The sequence below is a fragment of the Artibeus jamaicensis genome, unplaced genomic scaffold (assembly GCF_021234435.1).
Source record: "Artibeus jamaicensis isolate MK-2021 breed Jamaican fruit bat unplaced genomic scaffold, CSHL_Jam_final contig_467, whole genome shotgun sequence".
Taxonomy (NCBI): Eukaryota; Metazoa; Chordata; class Mammalia; order Chiroptera; family Phyllostomidae; genus Artibeus; species Artibeus jamaicensis.
In genome coordinates this window covers 226549-251143 of record NW_026521845.1, presented here as the reverse complement: position 1 = coordinate 251143, position 24595 = coordinate 226549, and the positions used below count along the sequence as shown (strand labels likewise).

The window sequence follows — 24595 nt, the reverse complement described above, 5'->3', positions numbered from 1 at the left end:
ATGCGCATGACAGGCAACCACATGTTGATGTTTTTCTCTCTCTCTTTCTCCCTCCCTTTCCTTGTCTCTAAGAATAAATAAATAAATCTTTTTAAAAAAGGAATAGAATTGTAAGTTGCGAGCTTCCTTTTCCTGTGGCTTGCACAGAGCAAGACTACCCAGGTGCGCGTTGTGACTGCCCAGGTCACGGGAAACGTCTTCGTGAGCCAGGGTGGAATAACACCATTTAAAAACTTGCTATTTATGTGCTTTCCTCTGAGGAGGCCCCACAACTTAACACTTCTTATATTAGTCCTCAAAATACTGTCATGAGAAGTAGAAGCAGTTTTCATTTTTTCTTCTGGGAAGAACAGAAAAATGAGGAAGGTGAAGGGATTAGCCAAAGCCCCTACATGCGTGGCATCAGGACACAGAGGACAGTGTGGGAAAGGCCAGAGGGGAGGGGTCGGGGTCAGAGTTGAAGAGGGCATGGGGTTGGAGGGCATGGAAAGTCGGAGGGCACGAAGTCGGAGGACTTCGTGATAGTGTCAACAGTAAAGTTACAGAACAGATATAACACCGGCTTCCCGGGGCGAAAGGCAGGGAAGCAACGCATAGCACACAAGGTTAAAAACGCGTATCTGTGAGTCTGGGGGAGGATGTCGTTTGCATCCACGGGCCACTTTGCGTGCAAAGAAGTAGAGGTGAAGTGGTACGGTTTCGGATGCGAGTTTTTAGTCACCGCCTTGAATATATTAGAAAGGCAATTTAAATGGCCATCACCTCTGTAACAGAAACCACCCTGTTCTGAGACCGTGTTTTCACAGGAAGGAAACAAGCTGTTCGTGGGGGCTGACGGTGCTGGGCCCCAAACGCAGGCTCGGTCTTCAAGGAATATTCACGCTCTTATGAAATTTCCTTCTGGATTCAACTAGGTCATAGATTAATGGGTAAGGGAATACTTTCTCTGCATTAAAAAAATGGAAACTAAAGCCCAAGTGAAATTTTAATGCACTTCTTAGCGAGCGGCGAAGTAAATTGGCTGGTCCAGAGAGCTGCTCAGAAGACAAACACACAAGCATGCGAGGCACTCCTGCAAATCGACAGTTTCCAAAGCATAACTAACGAGCTGTCCCCTGCTTGCCCTGATTCTCCCTTTTACCAAAAGGTTAAAGACGGGCTTTCTAGGAGCTGACGGTCTTTGGCCTTGGACAAGTTTTAGACATCGTCTTGGATCTGCCAAGTCACACATGATTTATTGGGTGTGAGCACGCTGTCCTCGTACTTGTAATCTACGAGACAAAACCTAAGGCTCCCTGAGAAAGAGCCTGCCCTCGTCACTCATGCGTCCGCTCACGTCCCGTGCACACTCAGGGTCCCCAAACAATTCTAAGCGCATCGCTAATACTCGGCATGTAAGTCACCTTTATCTGCCTTCGTTCCTAAGGGTACCTACTAATAAAATTTCCCTGCTCCCCAGTTCTCTCCTTCACAGGGGAATCAATCATCGAAAGACCCCAGAGTTGATTTATTTTTCAATAGAAAAATTCCACTCATTCCTCCAGGTGAAGTCTGACCATAATCTTTTTAAAAAATCCTCACCCGAGGATGTTGATTGATTTTAGAGAGAAAGGAAGGAAAAGGGAGAGGAGCAGAGACGTCGATGTGAGAGAGAAACATCGCCTGGCTGCCCCCTGTATGTGCCCCAACCGGGGACTGAACTCCCAACCTAGGTATGAGCCCTGACTGGGAACTGAAGCCACAACATTTCGGTGTGCCAGACGATGCTCCAACCAACTGAGCCACCAATCACAGTCTTTTAAAACTTATCCAACTCTTTCCCACCTGTTTTTAACCGTAAAGTATAGTGGGGAGCGCCAGGGACTTCAGCTGAGGTGGGACCTTGCCCAGGCAACATGAACCACGTCAAAGCCCAGGCTCGGGGAGGTGAGAGAATTGACGCCAACCTCCTCCGGGGACACCCCTGTGGGGAGCAGTGGGGCGTGCGGCTGAGGCGCCAGGCCCTTCTCATCACGAGAGAGTGGGCTGGTCAGGTGCTTCAAGTTGTCAAGAAAAAAAGTAAGTAGCCCTGGCTGGTGTAGCTCAGTGGATTGAGCGAGGGCCTGCGAACCAGACAATCGCGGTTCGATTCCCAGTCAGGGCACATGCCTGGGTTGCAGGCTGGTTCCCTGCAGGCCAGTTCCCAGCAGGGGATGCACGAAAGGCAACCGTACATTGATGTTTCTCTCCCTCTCTCCTTCCCTTCCCCTCTAAAGATAAATAAATAAAATAAAATAAAATAATTAAAAAAAAGTAAGTAAAAGGTTTTTATTATCAGGAGGCAGGGTGTCTGCAGTGCAGCCGGGCCTCAGAGGCGACTGCTGGGCGCTGTCCACCCCAGGGCACGTGTCCCCACCCGTGTCAGGTGGCCTCCCCACTTCCTCAGTGCACCGGACACCCAGTAGCTGCCCGACGCCGAGCGAGTGTGCACATGTTTGCAGCCAGATGCCACCACGGGTCTGGCTGCTTTGGGACGGGGGATATGGAATAGTGCACGCTTACCCGGCCTTGCCCGAGTTCTGCCTTCTTTGAATGGATTCACACGCCTAATCCTCAACACATGATAAGAACAACATCCTACTGTTCTCCTTTTGTTAAGAGTAAACCGAGGCATAAGGGTTAAGAAATTTGTCCACAGACAGAAGGCATGGGAAGCTGGTGACCGAGGTTCTGCCCTTGTTAATGGAGGACATACAACACATGAACATTAACGGCACCCTGCAGTGGCTCACGCTTTAAAGAGTGGCTTTTTTGAGTCAAGCAAATACACCGCTAAATAGGTAAGTACTGCTTGGCTTTCAGACCCACTAAGTTAACTGCCTTATTTCCAGCACCGGCTGAAACAGTATTTCATGTCACGCATGATCATTCTTCTGACGAACACCGCATTCCTCAGGGGGTCAAGGCCAGCACCAACAGTGGGAAGTCACGCACACAGCATCTGCCCTCAGGGGGATGTGAGGAGAAGGCCCCTGACCCCTGGCATCTTCCTCCTCCGGACCCACAGCCCCAGTGTAATCATACCATCAGTGTCCGACAGGGCCCAGCAGAGGGACAGTCCACAGAATCCCTGCCTGATATTCCTCAAAACTGTCAAGGTCGCTGAAAACGAGGAAAAGCTGAGAAATGGCCAAGTCGAGCCCAGGGGGGTCATGTGGTTTCTGGGGTGGAATCCGGAACAGAATGACATTAGGTAAAACCAAGGAACTGGAGTGAAATAGGCCTTTACTTAACAATCGGGCCTGTACGGGCCCCCCTGGCTGCGGCAAACGGAGCGAACGGGTGTAAGGGGCCCACGCTGGGTACGGGGGAGCTCTGTGTCCTGTCTCGCTGCCACTCTGCAAACCTAAAGCCACTCTAAAGGGAAACGCTTGCTTACAGAGACTATTCCCAGAGACTTTCACAAGCCTGAGGTGGTGCTGGGTGCACCGCGGCCACAGTCCTTGTGCCGTGGAAACAGGTAACCGCACAGAGCGGAGGAGGGAGGGATGGGAATAGGCCCGAGGACGTGCTACAGTCCAGGGCCTTCGAGGGGCGTGGTGCGCACTGTCCAAGCCACTCTTTGCCGTCCCCCTGAGGCCGTTATTGTTACCCACATCTCATTCGGTCTCCTTGCATCCTGTTTTGATATTTCCTCTTTCAGAGATGAAAACCCGAGAGCCGGGGAAGGAACCTGCTCAGGATCCCAGAGCCGGTGCGAGGCAGGATTCCAATCACGACACTTGCGTGCTTCCCGTTACCCCAGCCATGTTCACCCGTGGGTTCCGCAGTGGCCTCCTCGGGCACCACCTGGGACATTAGTGCAGATTCCCAGGTGCCGCCCCAGGGCACGGACTCCGAGGTCCCGGGCATGAGGGGCACACCCCCACTCCAGCTCCATGCAGAGCACTCCAGGTCTTCACTGCCTCGCAGACATCCCCCTGCATCTTGCTTTCGGGATTTTGGTCGGTGGTTTCTGCTGGTTTAACCTGTGTATGAACCTGCGTGAGCCAAGCACAGCCTCCTGGCCCCGGAGCCCCCGTGCGTCTTGGGTCCCTAGGTTGATTCCAGAACCGACCCAGTGCTCGGATTTTTAAGCTTCTACACTGTTTTCTTTCTACAATCAGATGCATTTCTTTCAGGCTCAGGATCCCTTGTACCATATCCATTAGCCGGTCATTATTAATTGTGCATCGATATCAGAAATAAGGAGTGCCACAATTCTTATTTTTATTGTGTTATTTTCTGGTTTCAACAACTGGCTCAAAATTTGTCACCTCTGTGCTCCTGAATGGAAACAAAGCAGAAAAGTCCATCGATTTCTCCAAGGGCAAGAATTGCCTGACTTTATCAACGCCACTCCCCGCAAACGTGCAAAGTACGGTCTCTGAGCAGCACTCTGGTTCCCTGACAGCCCCTGATGCCTGATGCCGCTGAGCCCGGCTAGCGCGGGCAGTGGGCCTGAGCACCGTCTCTGCCTAGACCTGGCCCTCTCTCTCAACTGTCGCCTTCCTGAGCTTGTCTCATCTGTGAACCGGGGGTGGTAAACCAGCCTTCCGACAGCCTGCGTGACTCCATGCGCGCTGCTTGAGGAAATCTTTCATGGCTGCCACGCCTTCCTTCCTCCCCAGAGTTGTTTGAGAAGTGCCCACGCAAGCCGGGGACTCGCTACCTAAAAGTCTGTGTAAGTGGCTCCGCGACTGCCCTGAGCACGTCACAGGCTGACCAAGGCCCCCAACACAATGAGAACGGCCATCTCTTGCGGTCTCATGATGCCATGCTTATGCAGACAAAGAGCAGCCTGACCCAGCCTCTAGGCACCAGGGTGACACAGACACTCCAACGCCCACGTGTGCAGTGCTGCCGGGTCCTGCTGACGGGCCTGCCAAACCCACGGGTGACTCCCACCTTCGCTGGCATTCTCTGACTTCTCCTGAAAACACACATGGGAAATGGATGCTTCTAGCATCCACCCCTCCCCCAGTCACACGGAACACAGTGATGCCGAGGTGCCCCGGCCGATGTGGGAGGATAGGGGTCCCGGGGGGCTTCAGCGACACCTCCCGGAGCCGCCATGGCTCCTTGCAGTGCCTAACCCAGATTTGGACAACGATCACAATGCATCTCAGCACCGTAATCACGCCGCTCCTGCTCGCCTGACGGCCAGATTCCGGGATAAAGAAGACATATTGTCTGCAAACCAGTTACGGGAACAGAGGATTTAACAAGATAGCAACCTGTGCCATGTGATCACCCAATTATAAGCTTTTCTTAATTACTCTGAACTAAACAGGAGCTAGGACAGGTTAAAAAGCAGGATCCTAAATCCTGGCTATGCATTTTTAAAGAGCACAACAGAGGGAAGATCCAGCTGCCTTTCACTGGAAGTATTAATGGGGGGGGGCACAGGACCCCTCACAACAAAGGGAAGGAGGCTCCTCGAAGAGCTGGGAGGTCCAGCAGGCAGGCAGCAGTCTGGGCGCAAAGGCATGTGGCGAGGCGCCCGACGGGGACAGTGCAAGAGCCTGCCCCACAACACCCCACGGGCGAGGAGCGCCAGGTCCATCCATGGCACTGGGGTGGGCTTCAGAACTCACGGGGGAATGTCAGCAGCACCACAGATTGCGCTGCTGAGCCTGGAGTCTCAGGTACAAAGTGGCCCAGGTGTGCAGATAACAGGTAATGATACACTGAAAGTGTGAAATAAGAAGACCGTGTCTAAGGAATGGCTGGCGGTTTCGTAACTGATGTGACCGACGATGACAGCTGCTGTTTACGGAGCCATCTCTACGTGCCAGGGGGCTGCTTTAAGTCCACAACATGGGTTATACGAGCCCCACAGGCATTTCGTTTCCTTATTTACGCACAGGGATGCTGGGGTGTGGGGAGGGGCCCTCTGGCTCAGGGCCCAGCATTCAGCAGAGGGCCCTGGAGACAAACACAGGCTCCATGAGGGCAGAGTCCACAGCCTTGCCCACTGGGCTGCACCACCTTCCTGCCACGAGTCCAGAGGGACAGAAAAGACCCTCCACACACTCTCCTCACCCTGTCCCACATCTCCCCCCAGGGCTGTCCACGCCAGGCTCTCAGGTCCGGCCTGAACTTGCCCACCAGGCACTGACCTTTCTACTTAATGTTGCTATATATATACTCAGTATATATGTGTATTGACACATATTTTGCCCTTTGAGCAGACTCTGGCCATTCCCCCACCTGCAACAAAGCAGACAAGACAAGCGACTCATCTGCCTGGATACTCACGTGGATCGGCGAGGCAGGGTCAGGCTGGACGCTCTGGAACACAAATCAGAAGTTGGGTCATCATCTCATGAGTTCAAGGACACACTAGCAGCGGAAAGCATTAGAGGCGGCCTTGCCTTTAGCAGGGAGTACTGGCAGCTGGCCATGACCAGGCAGAAGAGGAGCACCCACAGGTCTTTGCAAAAGCCTCGGTTCAGAGTCACGAAGCCCAGCAGGGACACCAGGACGATGAGCGAGACCGCCAGCACGTTCTCCTTGACGTCTTCAGTTCTGTGTGACACAAACACACGCAAAGACAGCAAAGGCTGTGTGTCTCCCTGCGAACAGAATCCTGCACACTTCTAGGAAGATAGGCAGTGACAGACGAGCAGCTACTGTAGCACGCCTTTATCTTTGGTGACAAGCTTCCAAGGAGTCTTTCTTTCCTCACCCCCTTGCTTTACACACAAAATTTTAGCCCCAGATTTCTGTTGCTGAAGCAAATGAAATGCAATCCCATGGGGTCTCCTTGGCCACTGTTTCCTCGGAGAAAGCGGTTAACTCTTACATCTACCACAGTGAGATGCATTTCAGGTAGGGCGTCGCTGGCTCCTGTAAAGGGGGGAGGGTATGAGAACACCTGGGCAATGCCGATTTTCACTTCCACATGCACTCTCCCCAGCCAGGCCCGGCCTGGTTTCAGGAGAACCGGGGCCAGAAGGCTGCCAGTGCAGCGGTCTGATGGCAGGGTGGGGGGTGGGGGAGGTGTGTCCCGGCCACAGCCTCACTGTCTGGTCTTCTTCCAGGGACTCGGAAGTGGAGGGGTGGATTAAGAACAGGCTCATCAGGGCTGGGGTACTGTCAGAGGGTGTGCAGAAGGACAAGCACGGGGTTTGTAGGGTACTGACAGGAGGGGGCAGAGGGTGGGGTCGCAGAGCCTGAGTAGGCCAGAGGCCACGGGACAGGCGGGCTGCAGGGCGGGAGAAGATGGATGAGTCCAAGTGCTACAGGTGGTTCTGGGTGACCTGAGGGCATTGCAGGGCCCAGGAGGATGCACAGAGGCCTGGATCCTGCTCTCAGACTCAGAAGGCGTCTCTGGGAGGACAAGAGGCAGGAGGAGCTATGGGAGCAAATGGGTGGGATGGAGTGAAAAATGGCAGTGTGGACTCAGGTCGGGAACGTGAACCACAGGTCAGGGGTGTGGACGGGTCGTTCACAGGAATTCCCAGTATATTTATTATTGCACCATTTTTTAAAATGTTTATTGGTTTTAGAGAAAGAGGAAGAGAGAGAGAAACAGCAATGTGAGAGAGCAACATTGTTTGCCCTCCCATAGGTGCCCCAACCAGGGATCGAACCTGCAACCTTTTGGTGTACAGGTGCAGGGATGATGCTTCCAACCCACTGAGCCACAATGGCTAAGGCTGCACCAATTTCTGCTCACGCACTATTAGTCTCTCCCAGGAAGTAAGATCATTTATAGATGGGGACAACTGGCAACTTCATTCTTGGCATGCAGGCACTCCCGAACATTTTCTGAAATTTTAAACTTTATTTTTTTAGTGCAGTTTTAGATTCATAGCAAAATTAAAGAGCAAGTGCAGAGTTTCCAGCTATCCTTCCCCTAACACACACCATCTTTCCCACTGTCAAAATCAGCTACTGCAAATCTCAAGAACTCATTTTTAAAAGAAAAAAATTAATATTTCAAAACCTGCCTCATCTAACGGAATGTACTATCTGGGATTATTTTAGTTAAGTATGAAACGTTCGTCTTTGAGTGTGTGTCCCTCGGGTGACACAGTGTTGTTCGAAAAGCCATCATAACTCCATTCCTTGACTTGTGGGTCCTGGAATTTACTGCTGTAATTTGGCACGACTATAGTTTTTAGCACGAGATCACACCATGCAAGACATCGCAATGACAAGGAGTCACTGGGGGACCAGCTCCAGCGAGGCAAGCAGCCAGCCTCCCCGTCTCCACGGGCTGGCATGTGACTGCGGAGCCGCGCTTGCTGATGACAGCATTGGTAGCAGCATCTTCCAGCTTTCAAGGCAGCCATCTAGTCAAAACTAGACAGCCCTGTCCCGTGTCTCTCTCGGGGTGGGGGGTAGAAGCGGAAAGCCCCCTACCCTGTCACCACACCTTAACCAACCTGACGCTCCCTCCACCCTTCCTGCCCAGGAAGCACATCCTCAACCTGGCGACAGGCTCACAGATTCTAGAAAGAGGAGAAGAGAGGGAGGGCAGGAGGGAGGGAAACATGGATGGGTCCTTTCATATACACCCCGACCAGGGATGGAGCCCACAGCCTTTTGGTGTACAGGACAACTCTCCAAGCAACTGGGCTGGCCCGCCAGGGCATCCAACCCACAGCATTTAATCCTGAGGAACATGGTAAGAGGCGAGGAGGAACAAAAGGGTTTAAAGAGGAGATGACCTGATGGCTCCACTCGGTGCGTGTCAGGCAGGGGCCGGAGCAGACCCAGTGCTGTCGGAGGGCAGAGCTGGAGGTCACTCTGCTCCCTTTTCCTGCCCTGCCACATCCACGCTCCGTCAGGCCAGGCCCCGTGCCACCTCAGGGAGCAGGCCAGTGCATGGCGCTGTCCCCAAAGCTGACCGCAAGTCCACACTGTGGACCTAATTCTCCCATCTCCCAGTCTAACCTCCGGCTGTGCGGATCTCACGGCTTCCACTCCGGGTGGGCGGCACCAAGGCAGTGGCCCTTGAATGCCCCCCGCCTTCCCCACCGTACACCCGAGGCTCGGGGACTTACCGATCCAACAAAGCCAGCAAGGCGAGGCGATCGTACCAGACTTTAATCCACTTGCCGGGGAAAATGATGAACTTGTAGAACTGCTCTCGGTTAAATTTCCCTGGTGCCGAAGAACAGGACGAGTCCTCCAGATCCCGGCTCCGACGCTGTCGGACACCAACACACAGAACAGAGGAGGGTCTCCCACCAACTCGGCGCCGCAAAAAACGCGCCCCGTCCTGCGGAAGCAGGAAGTGCAGATGCTCCGACGCCGACGCTCTGACGCCGACGCACAAACCTACGCATTCCACGCAAACCGGCGCTGGAAGACCAGGGCGCGGATCAGGCTAGTTCACACCGGGCGCCTCACTTCCACCGTATCACACCTCTCATACTGCACACTTCTCCTGTCACAACACTCGTTAATTAAGGCCGAGCACTACAGTGAAGAGAACTCTCGGGAACGACCAGGAGTCAACGAAAGATCTTAAATGACTCCTTCTGTCAGAGGCATGTTAATGTAACGTTGAGATAAACATTCAAGCTTTACTGAGAGGACAAAGATTTTTACTGCCAGTATGTAGGCCACTGGTGAGGCCTGATACCAGGAAAACCGAAGTATTTCTAGAAAAAACTCTAAAGTAGCGAAACAGGAAGATGCGGGGAAGTTAGGCCCAGGTTTAACTTGCGTTAACCCCGAATCCGCCTGCTATCGGCTCTGCCCCCGTGGCGACCTCGCCGACCTGTCTGGCACACGCTTCACGAGTGACGTGGGAGCCGGGCATGAGGCTGGGACAGGAGGCGCCTGGCGCCCCACTGCCCACATGACAACCCCCCGGAGATGTTGTAACGGCCATGCAGGCTCCCAGCCACGGAGAGCAGGCCAGGCCCGGCGCTGCGCTTCTCGAAGGAGAGCTGGCCCCACGCCTGGGGCGCCCGGGCGACGGGGCCTCGCTGAGGCCGAGGGGGACCCGAGTGGGCGGTGGGGGTAGGGAGGACGGAGAGGAGGAAGGGACCTGTAAGGGAGAGAAAGTCAAACTTACCTCTCTTCTGACACCTGACACCACCTTCAAAACTGAAGTACACTAGTTAAAACAACCTGTTATGGCATTTCCACCGGTTACACCTGCAATTACGTGTCAATTATTACGCACCTCGCTTATTCGTTATTGATGAGGAATAATTTCATACTGCTTCTCAGAACACTACAGACCACCCTCTCTAAACCTAATGTTCTCAATATTGACCTCTGTCATGCCGTCTTCCAAAAGCGGGCTGTGGAACGCGGTCCACGGGCGCACTGGAGCCCACCGCTCCCGTCGGGTGCAGGAGGCACGTGTCCGCCCTGAGAGCCGGGGACTCCAGGCTTCCTCCCACCGAGGAACACTAGGGACCGTGCTTTTTAAAAACGCATATCCTATTAAATACCGAGTTGATGCGAATGCATGCGTTCGAAGTGTGTGTGAGGCGTGAGAACGCCGACGCAGTGAACGCCTAGGCGGCGTCACCTGGTACGAGGAAGACGGCGTCGCCCTCAGCAGAGCAGCGCCCTGTGGGCCACTCCTCTGCTGTCCTCTTCTCTCCTCCGTCAGAGGCCCCAGCTGCCCTAGGTCTGCGTCCATCACTCCCTTCCTTTCCTTCGTTGTCACTGTGCTTCCATCCAAAGCTTCGGTATTATTCAGTTGTACGCTTTTCAACTTCACAGACAGGAAGTCATACCACAAGAGTCCTTTAAACACTTGCCTTCTTTTCCTCCACTCCGCATTATGTTCCGGAGACCGCTACATGCTGTTTTGTAGCTGTAAAATCTTCTTTCATGGTTGTGTAATAGTCCATCCGCTTTCATGGCTATATGATATTCCATTACATAGAAATACTGTATCACTGTTGAATGTTTAGAGGCATCTTGCTGTTTCTTTTTCTTCTCCTTTTTTAATTTTGTTGTCATGTGGCTATGAACATTCCTGAACATGCCTCTTCGCACACACATGCAAGCATTTCTTTAGAATAAGACACCTCTGGAGGGAATTGCTGGAGGGAAAGCAAGTGTCCAGCTGTACCAGAGGTTCAACTTCACGAGGAAATGAATTGTTTGGATTTCCCAGGAAAGGCACCCAATTTCCCCAAATGGGATTACTGGGTAAGGAAATGTCTAATTTATTAGAAAGCACTTTAGAAAAGTTAACTTTTCCGAAGTGCTTCTATCTGAGTATGCTCTCCCTGAGCTTGCAGGATGATGTGTGTCCCCTCCCCCCTCCCCCGCCCCACCAGCTTTCCACAGTGTCGGGTGACTCTAGCGTTTGCAGATCTGGGAAGTATGAAGGGATGGTTCAGTTTGATTCTAACTTGCATTTCCTGCATTATTAATGAACTTGAGCATCTTAGTCCAATTTTCATCTTTCTTCATGAAATCATTTGCCCTTTTTCTCTCTCAGGTCCCTGTTTGTTTTTCCTCGGTTTCCATGCCAGAATGTGTGTGCACACGTATGCCTGTGTAGGTACACATATATGTGGGTGTGCACGTGTGCCTGTGTGTCTATGTATACACACAGCTGTGTACATGTGTGATCAAAGCCTTTACTAATGACATGAATTACAGATATTTTCCCAGTTTATGGCTTGTCTTTTTCTTTTTCACTTTCTTATGCTGTTATGGATTAATAAACACTCAAGTGATATATAATGTAGTGTATCCGCTTTTCCTATAAAGTAAAAATTTTTGCACTTTTCATGCTTTGTTTATCCAATGCCTTTCTACTCCGAAGTCTTAAAGATATTTCATTTTATTATCTCTCTTAAAGTTCTATAGTTTGGCCTTTTACATTTATTAGTCTACTGGGGCATTTGTACATTTCTTTCCCACTGAAACAATTTCTGTTCAGTACGACTTGTCAACATGTCCACCCTTCCCTCCCTGGGTCACCAGAACAGTGCCGCCTTCACCCGAGTGTCATCTTCACCTTCACATTCTCAGTGGCCAGTGCTGCCCCGCCCTTGCCTTTCCTCCTTCTGTAATCCTGGCAAGGACATGGCGGCCCTCCTCACCCTGACTCTGGGCTTCCCCGCCTCCTCTTCTGTTTTCCTTCTGTCTTGCTGTGTGACATCTCAGTCACTCTGGAAGGTGTGGTGACAGAGGTGATGGGACCATAGGTGGCGGGGACACAGTGCAACATACAGATCACAGACCACAGAAATGTGCACTTGAAAGCCACATGATCTTATTAACCAATGTCACCCCCATAAACTTAATAATTTTTAAAAGTATAAAAATTATGTTTTAAAGAATACATTCCTCAAATTTTATTCACTTGGTCAATGGAAGAAAACTTATTTGACTTTTGACCTACAGCCAAATTGCATCTCAAAAAAGCTATACTAACTTTCAATGTCAAAAAAGTCATATTAATATGTACTTTTCAAACAAGTGTCAAAAGTGTCATCATGTTGAATATACTTTGATTAATAAAAATAAAATTAAAAATAAACAAGTAAATGGTTTCTTCTGTTCTCACTGCAGGTTTACCAGGTCTCTACTCTCATGTGTCAAGTTTCTTGATAAATTCTTCGAAGTTTTACTCTCATATTATACCTTTTATTTGTGGTGTTTGGTGCTTTTTCAGATCTTCTTGGTCATTGTGTGGCCTTTTGCTTCTTACTTAAATTTTCAGTCTCTTATTTCACTATACGCATGAGACACACTTGACCCCTATTCCGAAGCTGATTGTTGCGATTCCTAAATGCACCGAGGGTGCTTCTGCTTTCTGTTGGCTTTGCTGGCAGTGACTAGTGGGCGCTTATTCTCCAGGACATTCTAGAACTTTCACGTAAACACGTTTTCCTTGGTTCTTTATTAGTACAGATTCTCTGAGCACAATGTTACAGCTCTGTCACTCCACATAAAAATGCGCTTTCGTCTTCTGCCAGGAACTTGGAGGCGACTCCATCCTGGTGGTGTTTCAGGCTACATTCTTCGTCTGAGGTGTGTAGCCCATCCCTGCCTCGTGCATAAGGGCTGCAAACCCACATGGAGATTAGAAGGTCTGAGGAGAGACTTCTGCCCCCTCACCCGACACAGAGGTGGGGGCGGGCGGTCCCTCACGCAGGGCCCTGCATGGGTGGGGCTGGTGGTGACAGAGAGCGTTTAGCTGATACCAACAGCAGGGTGCTGCTCCTCGGGGTCCCAGAAGAAGTGCTACACTTCCCACGTTGTGCTCTGTCTCCTGTCCTAATAGGAGAAGAAGTGGACAGCCCCCCTGGGGCCTCCCCCCTTAGAGGGCTGCTATTCCATGCGCACCATTTCCCCCTGTATCGGAGGGAATGCAAGTTTCTCATAAAAACTCACATTCCACAGGGCCTCCCACATACTATGGCTCATGGGGGAAACGAGTGGGGGCATCTGAGGTGGGGGCTGGGCCCATGGGAGTGCACGGAAGTCCAGAAAAGATCGGTGAACCCAAGGACACTGGAGGAGAGGGGGAGGCTGCAGAATGCCTGGTCCCCGGAGCAGGGGGCTGGTGGCAGGGTCTGCAGCTGCCACCACGGCACGCTGAGTGGGCAGGAGCAACCACCCTTGCGGGAGCCACACAGTGCCCAGTGACCAGGCTGGCCCCATGCTTGGCCATGAGAGGGCACACTCCGGCCTCCCCCAGCTGTCCCCAGAAACCAGGACAGGCAGGCAAAACTGAATAGAAGGAAGGGAAGAAATAGCCCTAAAAACGGACTCTTAGAATTAACCAAATGCTTTTTCCCACTGAAACCCTTCCAGCCTCACAGGGCTGAGTCACGCGTCACTGGCACTTTGAGGTCCTGCCTGCCACCCCAGCTCCCGCTGAGTTGGTGGGAGTCAGGACGCGGAGCCACGTGTGACCCCCTCAGATGAGAACGTGACAATTTCCCCTCGCATGCGACCAATCGCCAACCTGCTGGGCTATCAAGCATATTTTGGAAAGTTCTGGTTAAGCAACCATAGAAACAGATTAAAACTCTATTACTTTTTCGTGAGCAAGACTCCGTAGAAGAAATCAAACATCACCAGGAGTAACATAAACAACAGCTATAAAGAACGTGAACTACCTGGACAACACCCCACTGTGACCCTCCTCCCCAGGCTGTGACAACTGAAACCCACCTTTGCCGGGCTCCAGCCCCTGGCCCTTGTGAGGAGCCTGCCCTCCCCCACGCACTGTCTGCACAGGCCCAGGACCAAGCCCAGAGTCTGCAGCTCTGAGCTCACGTCTGGGTGTGTCTCGCCGCCCACGTTACCCTTCGCTCTGGGCTCCTGCTCTGCCTCCCCTGCGGTCCCATTAAAGGTGTACTAAGCGAATAGCAAGCTCTCTCCCCTTGTCGATAACATCATTTCCTCCAAGAACAAAGTGTCTCCAGTCAAACGTTCATCTTTAAGAATTTCTGATTGCTTAATAGATAAGGCCATAACAAATTAATAAAAATCCAGACCTTTTCTGAACCATGGAGGAAAAATTAGCATCCCAACCAAGTGCCGTGGATTTGCACACCCAGTACACTGGGGCCGATGTCAAGGACCTCCTCATGCATTCGGAAGGGCCAGTGAGACAGTGGCAACGCTGTCAGCCCCCACAGAAGGGGACCTGCTCCCTAAACGGTTTCTTTTCGTGTCCCTTCAGGAGACTACCATGCAGCGAGATATCCACAGCCCAGGGCTGTCTCGTGCATGGCGACCCCTGACTAACACCCTGGGGCGATCCAACCTGGAGGCGGGTGTCAAGAGCCCTGCTTCTGGAACGTTCACGAGCAGCAACGCTGGCACGCACCCGTGGGCTCTCTGGCTGGGTCCTCCGAGCCACCATGAGCAGCAGCTGTTGCTGGAGTGCGCTGACCGCGGGGTCCCCAGAGGAAGGGTCCGGGCTCCCAGAAGCAGTGGTGCTGCCAGAGCTGAGCTGTACATCCCTGAAGGTGGGCGACATGGAAGCTCTGGTCACCTGGCAGTAGGGAAGGCGCCTGCTTATTAGACACAGTGTGGGGACACTGGAGATCCCCAGCGTGGCGGGGCGGGGGGGAAGCAGGTCAGTGTTGGAAATGGCGTGGGCAGAGCTACCATCTGGTGGAAGGGCACACTTTCCAGTCCTGCAGGCTGTGCAGGGGCGCATGTGCCCTGGGGTGGGCAGGTAGAAGTCTGGTGTTCTAGCGGTGACAACCTTAATGTTCTGTATTTTAATGGGGTGGTGGCAGCCACAATTTCCAGTCTCGTACTTCATGAAGACGATGAACAGTGGGCTGGATAATTCCTATAACACCCATCAGGAAGAAAAGGCGACCATCCAACACCTCTGCTACCTCCTCCAAACCCCCAACCCCCCCCACAGGTCCTCCCCAAACCCCACCCCAACCCAAAGCCAAGGAAGCACCCATCAGGTAAAAGAAGGGCCTCCAGTAATTGAAGGTGAGGATCTCACTGCAATGGTTACAATCTGCTTGGAAACAGACACATTGTCCTTAATCGCCTACACACTGACTGGACTTACATCAATAGAACGCTTCCGGCAAGCTCAGGCCTGGCATTTCCCTCTGGCACAGACAGCAAAATGACGACACACTCTCCACCTGCTCTTCCAGGGGTGCCAGTACCTCTGAGCGGACAAGAGTGCCTGCCTACCCTGCAGTCATTTCTAACAGAATCCCTGCTAACATAACTGCCTTGTCCTCAGCCATCTAAGACTGCATGCTTCAGAAGAGACACTAGATTTCTCCTGCATGCCAGGGGTACATCCTGGTCTGTCCTCTCCCACCAAGGGAACTCTGTTCACCTGGCCAGCTGGGAGCAAACTGCAGTCCACTGGGAAGAAGGGAGCTCTGGGGCAAGTATTTCTACTTCTTGAAAGGTAACACAGATAAGAGACTCTCTCTCCTGGCCTTTAGATGTGATGGGAGTTAGAAACGCTCGGAGCCACAGCAGCCACACTGTCATCGAGAGGCTGAGACAGAAGCCCTGAGTACAACTAAGCAGGCAGATGGAGAGAAAGGGGTTTCTTGGTGACCAGCCAACCTTGCGCTGCCCACACCTCGGGACTGCCTGTGTTCTGATATAGCTCACCCTGCCATTATTTAACCCTGTGAATCTGCGCCTTGTCTTACTTGCAGCCCACGCCACCTCAAGAGTACAGACACTACACCAAAGTGATGACCTTCTGACTTCTAATCTCACATTCCCTTTTTAGTCTCTGATGAGTTTTGGGGTTTTGCTTGTTCAAGCTGCCTGCTGCTGTGTTCGTAACTAGTCTATAGGAAGAGTGTTCCCACCCGGTCGGTTTGTCGACACAGCGTACGACACAATGTTTCAGACATAGTGCAAGATGATCTGAGGACACGGGCAGTCCAGGTCTCCTTGTAAAAAGGACCTTTCAGGAAACGTTCCACGTTGGACCCAGGGTATAAGAAACGGGTCTGGCGGGTTAAGTGCGTGGAGCTGGAAAACGCAAAAAGAATTCATCCAAAAAAGTTTGTCAAGAAAAGCAAACCCTCCGTTATTCCACTGACTGTTCCGTAAGCAGCGCCTCTGTTTCTCGTTTACATCCCCAGTGAGTGCCTGTTAGAACGGAGAAGGCAGACTTGTTGCAGAGAAACCAGCAGAGGACTGCGATTCTCTCATTTCACAGTGAAATACAATAGGATCAAAAGTGTCCTGTTAATACAAATGCAGAGTAATCTGAAACTCAGCAAATGCCAGAAACTCACTAAAACCGAGAGATTAACCTGACTTCACTGCAGGTAATGACTACAAATAGGCGGGTGTGGGAGGAAAATGTGGGCCTCTGCCAGAAAACTCTAGAAAGTATAGAGCGCCCTCTACTGCCGACCGCAATAAACTAAGACTGGGCTGCAAGGCGCACTCAGCCCTCCTGCGGGGCCCTCCTGCCGGGAACCAGGGCGCGACAGAAGTGGCCCTGACATCGCAGCTTAACGTTTGCATCTCACTTGGCAAGTTCCTGATGGCAAAATAATAATAAATAACATTATTTCCTTACGCAAGCCTTTAACGATCCTCTGCCAAAGCCTAGGGTTTGCTTTTCTTGACAAACTCTTTGGGATGAATTCTACAATGACACAGCACGGGGCTTGAATTTCTGCTCTACCACTCACACCTGCGACTCTGAGCCTGCTGCTCTCCTATCTCCAACCCTCCTCTGTGACACGGGGGGAGGCCTTCCCCATAGACCCTGTCGTGAGAATTCAATCAGGCCGGGGCGTCAACACCAACCGGCACCTCCTAGACACAGGCACGTCACCATCTCCTTCTATTCATACAGGACCTGATGCTGCATATTCTCACAGTAAAACAGCAGTAGGACCCCTGTGCTTTCACACGGGGGCACGTGGATTCTGGCTGTTTCTATCGGCAGGAACGGGGAAGAGTAAGAGTGTTTTGCCCTTGGTTCACGCCTAATCCTCTATTTTATTAAGGCAGACTGAAACGGCACATCGAGCTCCCTCTCAGCCAGCGGCTTTCACAGGAGCAAGTCCTGAGAAAAGGCGTGAAGGCCTTAAGAAAGATCCTCCTCTGAGCTGCGCGACACCCGTGTCCTCGTCAGAAAACCTGTAGTCCTGTGGGGGTGGGCCTGCTGTCTGGCCGGGAGGGGACAGACCTACAGGATGCGCTGCTCAGCGGACGGAAGCACCCGACTTAGTTCTTCTCTGGGGTCCCGATGTTGGAGCTGGGGCCCAGGCACCAGCCTGCCACGCAAGAACCAAAGAGGCTACGAGGTGCCAACAATCCCACAGCGCATGAAGGCTTCCTACCGATGGGTGGAGACCACGTCTTTATCTCCTTCTGTCTGCTTCTCTTCTCTCACTACTTGCCGCTTATTCTCCCCTGTTTAGCTTTGGACTGTGAGCTGCATTATCACCTAAAAAGTCTGTATTTTTCACTTAAGCCCACAGACTTCCTCCATGATAAGAAGTATATGACGCGATTGTGCTAAGTTACACGAGACATTTGCTCCTGTAAAGTAGCAGTGGAAATGGAAATACGCAAACCTGCATTAACCACACTCGGAAACATGGCTGGGCCATGCTGCCCAGCTGGTCCCGATTAGCCTGCTCTCTGGTTAATCTCTGGAGACTAGTCTGGTTTAGGGTCACAGCAGAGAGAAATTGGTTTAAACTAGAGTGAGCTCAGAGCAATAGCAGAAATGGTGATTAGTGGCGGAAACCATGAAAAGGGCGGTCAGTAAATGGAAATAAGGATGGACCAGGAGCTGGAACCTAGTCTGGGCCAGAACGGTGCCCTTTTGTACAGGCAGAGGGGGGTCTCGGATTGACGGTGACAGTACCCCACGATATCATACCCTGAGGTTTTCACTCATCGAAGCTTCTACTGGTGACAAATCATCCAAATACCTGTGCTTCTATCTTTTTCCACGGATGTGGAAATACATTCCTTAAGTTCTCCGTCTTCCCCAGATCTCAGAAATCACAGCCGTCCTGCTGGAGGGGGAGGGAGAGGCCTCTCTTTCCCTGTTCACTCCGTCTCATTTTGCAAGCTTTCTCAGGGGACCTGGGAACAAGCCACCCAGGGAGCAGTGCAGAAATGGAAGTCACAGCAACAATATTCAATGTGTAGGATATTTAAACAAGGCAGCCCTGTTTTGAAAATTTGAGCCTGTTTAGACTTCTACGGGGATTCTTGTTTTAAAGCCTGCAAACAACTTTTCTTTTACATGACAGCAAAATTCGTCTGTGTGTTTCAGATAAAGGGACACCAGAGCGGGAGCCAGCCAGGGCCTCCAGCGCGGGGTCTGAGTGCCACCGTGTGGCTGGTGGGGCTGTGACCGCAGAAGCAGAGCCCCACTGGGCCGAAGGGCTTCTTCCCAGGGAGTCCGAGAAGGTGCCACAGAGAAGAGAAGTCTTTCTAGAAGAAACCTCACACACCTTCCATCCTTCTGATTCTGTGCCCGAGTGACAAGTGAATCCTGCTAGTCGCAGAGAACAGAATGAGTACCACGGGGGAAAGGTCTGAGAGCAACATCGACAAGCATAAGAGGGGACCGAGAAAAGGAGAACGGAAGAAATACGTCCTCCGCTGCTGGATGGTCATCGGCCGTGCAACCAAAGGCACCAAGAGCCCCCTGAACTTTTTAAGTGTAAAGCAATGAACGCAGACCTCTCATTGTGCAAGTCAGCAATGAGGCAGCTACACACATACTCTAGATTCTTACAATTAGAGCTGAAATGTTCAACTTGTCCTTGAAGGGGCTATGGGAGGGTCATTCACACTTTACATTTTAAAGACTCAACCAATCGACTTCAGCACTGCCCAACATTCTGGCTCAGCTATTCCAAACCAGGGATCACTATTCCTTCCAACTGATGTAAAAAAGAGAGTCTAAAACACAGGACTCATTTTGCACTTTCTGCCTATGCACCTTCTTTGGGGACCAGGTACCCAGTGAAGCATCTGGGCAGTGAACAGCTTCCCTGAGAGCTGATCTGAGGAACGGGGGAGTCTCCCTGAGATCAGGGTCGGAGAGGCTCACAAACACCAACAGCAGGGGAGACCTCCAAGGCTGGGACACAGACTCAGCGCAGGGCATCGGGCCCCCTTTGCAGTCCAGTACGCAGTGGGTTTAGGGATTCAGGGCCGCTTTCAAAATAAAACTTATTCCTAACCAGAACAGTACCTGCTTCGATCGATATGCATGACAATGATTCAGAAACAAACAAAAGCCCAAAATAAGTGAGTCCACATACATAAATACATGATTACCCAATCTACTTCACTTCTGAAATAAAAACAAGGCACAAAAATTCCTGATTAAAATTCCTCTGAACTAATTTTCCCCAGGACGAGTCTTTCACTCAGAGGGCTACGTGCTTTATGACTGACAGGCACTCAGAATGCACGTAAACGCGCTGCCTTCCCCTCGGATTTCCCTGGAGGGCAGACGGTGTGCATTTCGTGTGCATTTTCACAAGGTTACTTGTGACATTGGAAAAGCTGGACAATTCCTGGAGCATGGTTCTCCACCCTCCTAGGAAGTGTGGTCTGCCATGCTACTTGGGAGAATTTATAGACAAAAGCAAAGTAAATCTTTGCTGAACTATCAAGCATCCATTGCAAGACACAGGGGAAGTAACAAAAATTCACTCCACGTTGCTCCCTCTGGACACTGAACACACGGCAGCTCTCCGGGCAGACAGCCCGCTGCAACTTCGGTTTTCCGGGCAGAGCAGTAACTTCCACCTCCTAGGCAGATCAGCTCGGTGCAGGCTCCAAGCTACAGAATCAATCCCATGTCCTGAATAATGACACAGTGTTCTGAGTTTATCCTCTGGAAGTTCCTCTGTGAGGCGACTCTAAATGCTGTGATTCGAGCCGGCGTTTCTGCCTCCTGGTTTCTGGGGCAAACAGGCTACATTAGATACTGTTACCGAAGGCACCTGCTTTGTGGACAGCTATTGAGCAACCTGAGAGAGCTGCTCATGGTTCCGCGAAATGTATCGGTTCCCACGATGACTCTGGGGCCAAGGAAGGAAATTTGCTTCCTTTCCTGGTTTCCTCCCGGAATCCCCAGAGACGGGGAAGTTCCGCTGCAAACAATTCCCTATTCATACTCGGGAGACGGGGACATAAAACTGTCACATGGCAACTAGACCGAACAAAGGCGGAGAGGGACAGCTTTCTTGCCAATAACGAGAATCAGGGGAGTAATGGCCTAGTTGGAGGCAATCCCAGGCACTAAGTCGCCTCACAGGGAACGGGCTGCTCTTCTGGCATCTTCTACGGCCAAGTGGCTCAGACACAGCCCCCACCAGGCATCCTTCCAAGTTCAAAGTCAAAGGTTATGTTTGCTAACTTATAGGAAAACTCAAAATTTAATGGCATTAAAAGCTAGGGATATAATACTGAAGTACCTACTTAAGATTGCCACAGAGGGGGAGTCTAAGGTACTTAACCACCCTTTATGGGACTAAAGTCCCGTAAAGTGACTCACAAATGTGCCAGGGGATAGGCTTCCACCTGCCACTTCTGTCTGGGGAGAGTGATTCCAGTTACCACTCACTGCATCCTAATGCTCACTGCGTCCTCTGCGCCCGGTGCTGCCCCCGGCATTGCCTGGACCATTGTACTTAACTTTTAAAGCCTCCCTGTGAATTAGTCCCTGGTATCATTTCCAGTGAAAGAAGCCCAATGTCAAACAAAAAGTAAATACTAGTTGCTGGAGTCAGAGCCTTGACCCATCTAAGACAGATGCCTGTGCTGCAAGACCCGGAACTCCTGATGTCAGGGGCACGCGGTTTCATCCCAGTCACTGTTTATGGGGACACCACCATGGAACCCACCCCTGGAAAATCTAATTTGTGTTTCTAACCCTGATTTCTATGTGGAACGGTTTAAAGAGAGTCAGCTTCCAGCATTTTAAAATGTTTCTTCCTCCGTTTCCCCACTCACAAAAAGGGAAGATAACATTCTCAACTCTAATGTGCAGACCAGCAGAACTGCTGGTGCTTCTGCTCATCTCCCCCACCCGCCGCACCCCTGCAGGTGTTTCCTATTATAATTCTCTTTAAAGAAGCTCAGTAATTAACTCCACTGCCACTTTACCAGAAAGAGGGGCTACTGTTGGTTTTTGCCGCCCAGCATCCACCCTGTCCCCAGTTTCTCTCCGAGGAGCCACCCCACATACTCTCAGGGGGAGCCCCCAACTCCAGCTCTGCCTGTGGGCAAAAGCCTGAGCCCAGCACTCGGCTCCGTGATTGGGCTCGGGGACAGGGCGCAGCCAGAACCAATGGGACACGACGGGTTCGTGGGAAAAGAGGCCCAGGGCTTGTCCCCGTGGAGCTGGAACGAGGGGCGGCTACAGGCACCTTTTGACCACTGGGGTGTGGTGTGTGAATGGTGTCAAAACAGGCACACGGGGGGAAGGACAGGGACGGAGAAACCACCAAGAAGACGGCTACCCGAGATGTCAGTACAGGACCGCCAAGCCCCCCGGCTGAGGAAGCCTGCGTGACCAGGGTCGTCCCCACGTGTCACAGAGGCAGACTGGAAGGCAGGCAGGTGACGGAGACGAGCCTGTTTCCCACAGGAGCGGCTTCGGACACAAGCAGCTGGCTGCCCGGGGGCAGGGCCCTGCTGGGACTGCGCGGCTGGGGAAAGCCACCCCCCGGCACACCCGTCAGCTCTGCCAGCAAGGCGGACACCAGCATTCCAAAGCAGGTGACAGCAGAGGTGGCAGTGACAAGAGAACAGCCTAGAAGGCTGGCACAGGACCGGATTCCAGCGGAGGTGGAGGCCAAGGGCAAGGGCAGCCTTTATTCTAGGCACCAAGGAGGCTGCCCGTGAATCTCCCAGACACACCTGGTGAGGAACCCTTTACCTTGGGAAGGACACAGACCACAGATCTGGGATTAAGGCTCCTAGAACCCGCTTTGCCTCCGCAGGCGTGCGGCCCACGGCACTGCAGCCACACCACAGAAGTCTCCCATACACCCCGACTACACCTACAGTTCGAAGGAGATGCACCCACAAAATCAACCTCCACACTGAGAGAAGCAGCTGGGGCCCGAACACACGGACTGTCCTCCGAGAACCCGGATTTCAAGACAAAGGATGGATTCAGCCCGCCACCGCTAAGCCTTGCAGCCTGCCCAACACGGCCGCCATCAGTCCGAGGGTGTGCTGGACATGCAAGCTGAGTTAATACCACCTGAACCGACCCGCTGCAGAGAGCTGCCCAGTGCGTTCTGAAGGAAAGCAGAAGACAGGCGTGGGTTCTGTATCTACGGAACAGCGCGCCGTCATCAGTGCAGACGGGAGCTCTCCACGTCTCCAGTGCAAACCCTGGGACAAATTTAATGACACATCCGAGGGCTGTGTCGCCGCGGTCCCTGAGGGGCACTGCTGCTCACGCAGGGCTCCTCCCTGTTCGTACCTTCAAGTCACATTCATTTTGGGAAGCAGCTACTATGTCAACGGTCCTGTTTGTTGTCAATTACCCTGCAGCATCAGGTTTTCCTTTTCTTTCACACAAAGCCCAGGAGCTTTGACACCGACAAATGAACGGACACACTCACTGTACAGCAGGACCCTCCCCCGGCACACCCGTCAGCTCTTCACCCCCGTCAGGAGAAGCCGCCACGTCCCCCGGCGACCTGCAAACAGCTCACTTACCCAGCATGAGAGAAACCGTCGAAGTTTGAAGGCTGACGCGAGAGAGGGCCTTCTCTCTGGTTCCCAGACTTCAAGTAACAGGATCTGATCTCCCCTACAAAAACACAGAACTTCAGCAAGGACGGTCACAGAATCACTTGTAGATGATCATTTCAGCTTATGCTTTTTTCAAGTTCAAGGGATCGCAGTTCGAACTGCTGAAATAAAAATCGGCAATCTAGGCCCACTCCATGGGTTTTTCCACAGAACACGCAACTCAACTAATGTAATCTTGTCACACGTCTCTGGTAATAACACTGAAACAAGTTTGACTCGGTGACTTATTACTTGCTTTGGGTCTGTTAATTTGTACCATCTCTTAATTCACTGTTATATATCTCTATCAATGCATTTTCTCCTCTGTCCTCTCCATGTGTCATTGAGACCTGTGTATGACAGAACTGGGTGTTTTTTGTGCCATGTGCAACCAGAGGCTCACGAAGCCTGTGGTTTCGACCGGCGGACCACGTGGGCCAGCCCCGCCTTTGCAAATGCAGCTGAGCAGAGGCACTCTGCCTGCCGGTGCCGGCAGCCTGCTGGTGAGGACATGCAGGAGATGGGATGAACGGGTGGTTAAACTTGTCTGCTAGAGAGGTTCAGGGTGTTGAGATGTGGAACTCGGTTTTCTTTGTCAATGCAAACAGTCTCTCCCCAGGGGAGGTCTCAGGAGCACCTTCTTCAGGTGACACAGGAATACAATTAACCTTGTCTGCTATGAGCTGTTGGAGCACAGACAGGAGTGCAGGACCTCACCCTGAAGTTCCTCCCACCAAGCGGAACCTCGGCAGTGACGGCCACCACCCCTCTGCAGGCAGGGACGGAAGCGCCAGTGTCACAACGCAAAAGCGTCTGCTCTTCGGCAGGTGCAGATCACTTCGAACTACACACTACTGATCTATAGATTAGGTGCCACGGGATTGCTCGTTCAGCCCAGGATCTCTCTGAGACTACACTAACAAGCATTAATTGGTCTGTGTACAAGGGATTTAAGCCAAGACCCATCCTTACAGAACTAGGACTGATATCCCTTATCTATAGAACTTTGAACTTGCCATCCAATAACCTTTCTTTTTCTTTTCTATCTTCCTCGTGTTTTATTTCATTATTTTTTTTACCCTCACCCAAGGACCTTTTTTCACTGCTTTCAGAGAAAGAGAGAGAAAGGGAGAGAGGAAGGGAGACAGAGAAACACTGATGTAAGAAAGAAGCAGCAATTGCTTGCCTCCCACATGTGCCCAGACTGCGGATCAAGCCTACAACCTGGGTATGTGCCCTGACCAGGAACCCAACCCACAACCTTTCAGTTACAGGATGACTCTCCAACCAACCGAGCCACACTAGACAAGGCTCTTGCTACTATTTTAAATCCTAAGAACGTGGCCCTAAAAAATATATC

At 51.8% G+C, this 24595-nt stretch overlaps 1 protein-coding gene across 2 annotated transcripts in view; it reads right to left on the bottom strand.

The window, feature by feature from the left end:
• The window catches only part of PCNX2 (pecanex 2), a 197055-nt gene that overhangs the window by 138775 nt on the left and 33685 nt on the right, over positions 1-24595 (bottom strand). For both annotated transcript variants that reach the window (XM_053667311.1, XM_053667312.1), the window contains exons 8-12: positions 23161-23254; positions 14804-14939; positions 9036-9181; positions 6396-6549; positions 6280-6312 (exon numbers count right to left, since the gene is read on the bottom strand). In XM_053667311.1, the coding sequence (XP_053523286.1) occupies positions 6280-6312; positions 6396-6549; positions 9036-9181; positions 14804-14939; positions 23161-23254 (563 nt within the window). The remainder of the gene's footprint in view (positions 1-6279; positions 6313-6395; positions 6550-9035; positions 9182-14803; positions 14940-23160; positions 23255-24595) is intronic.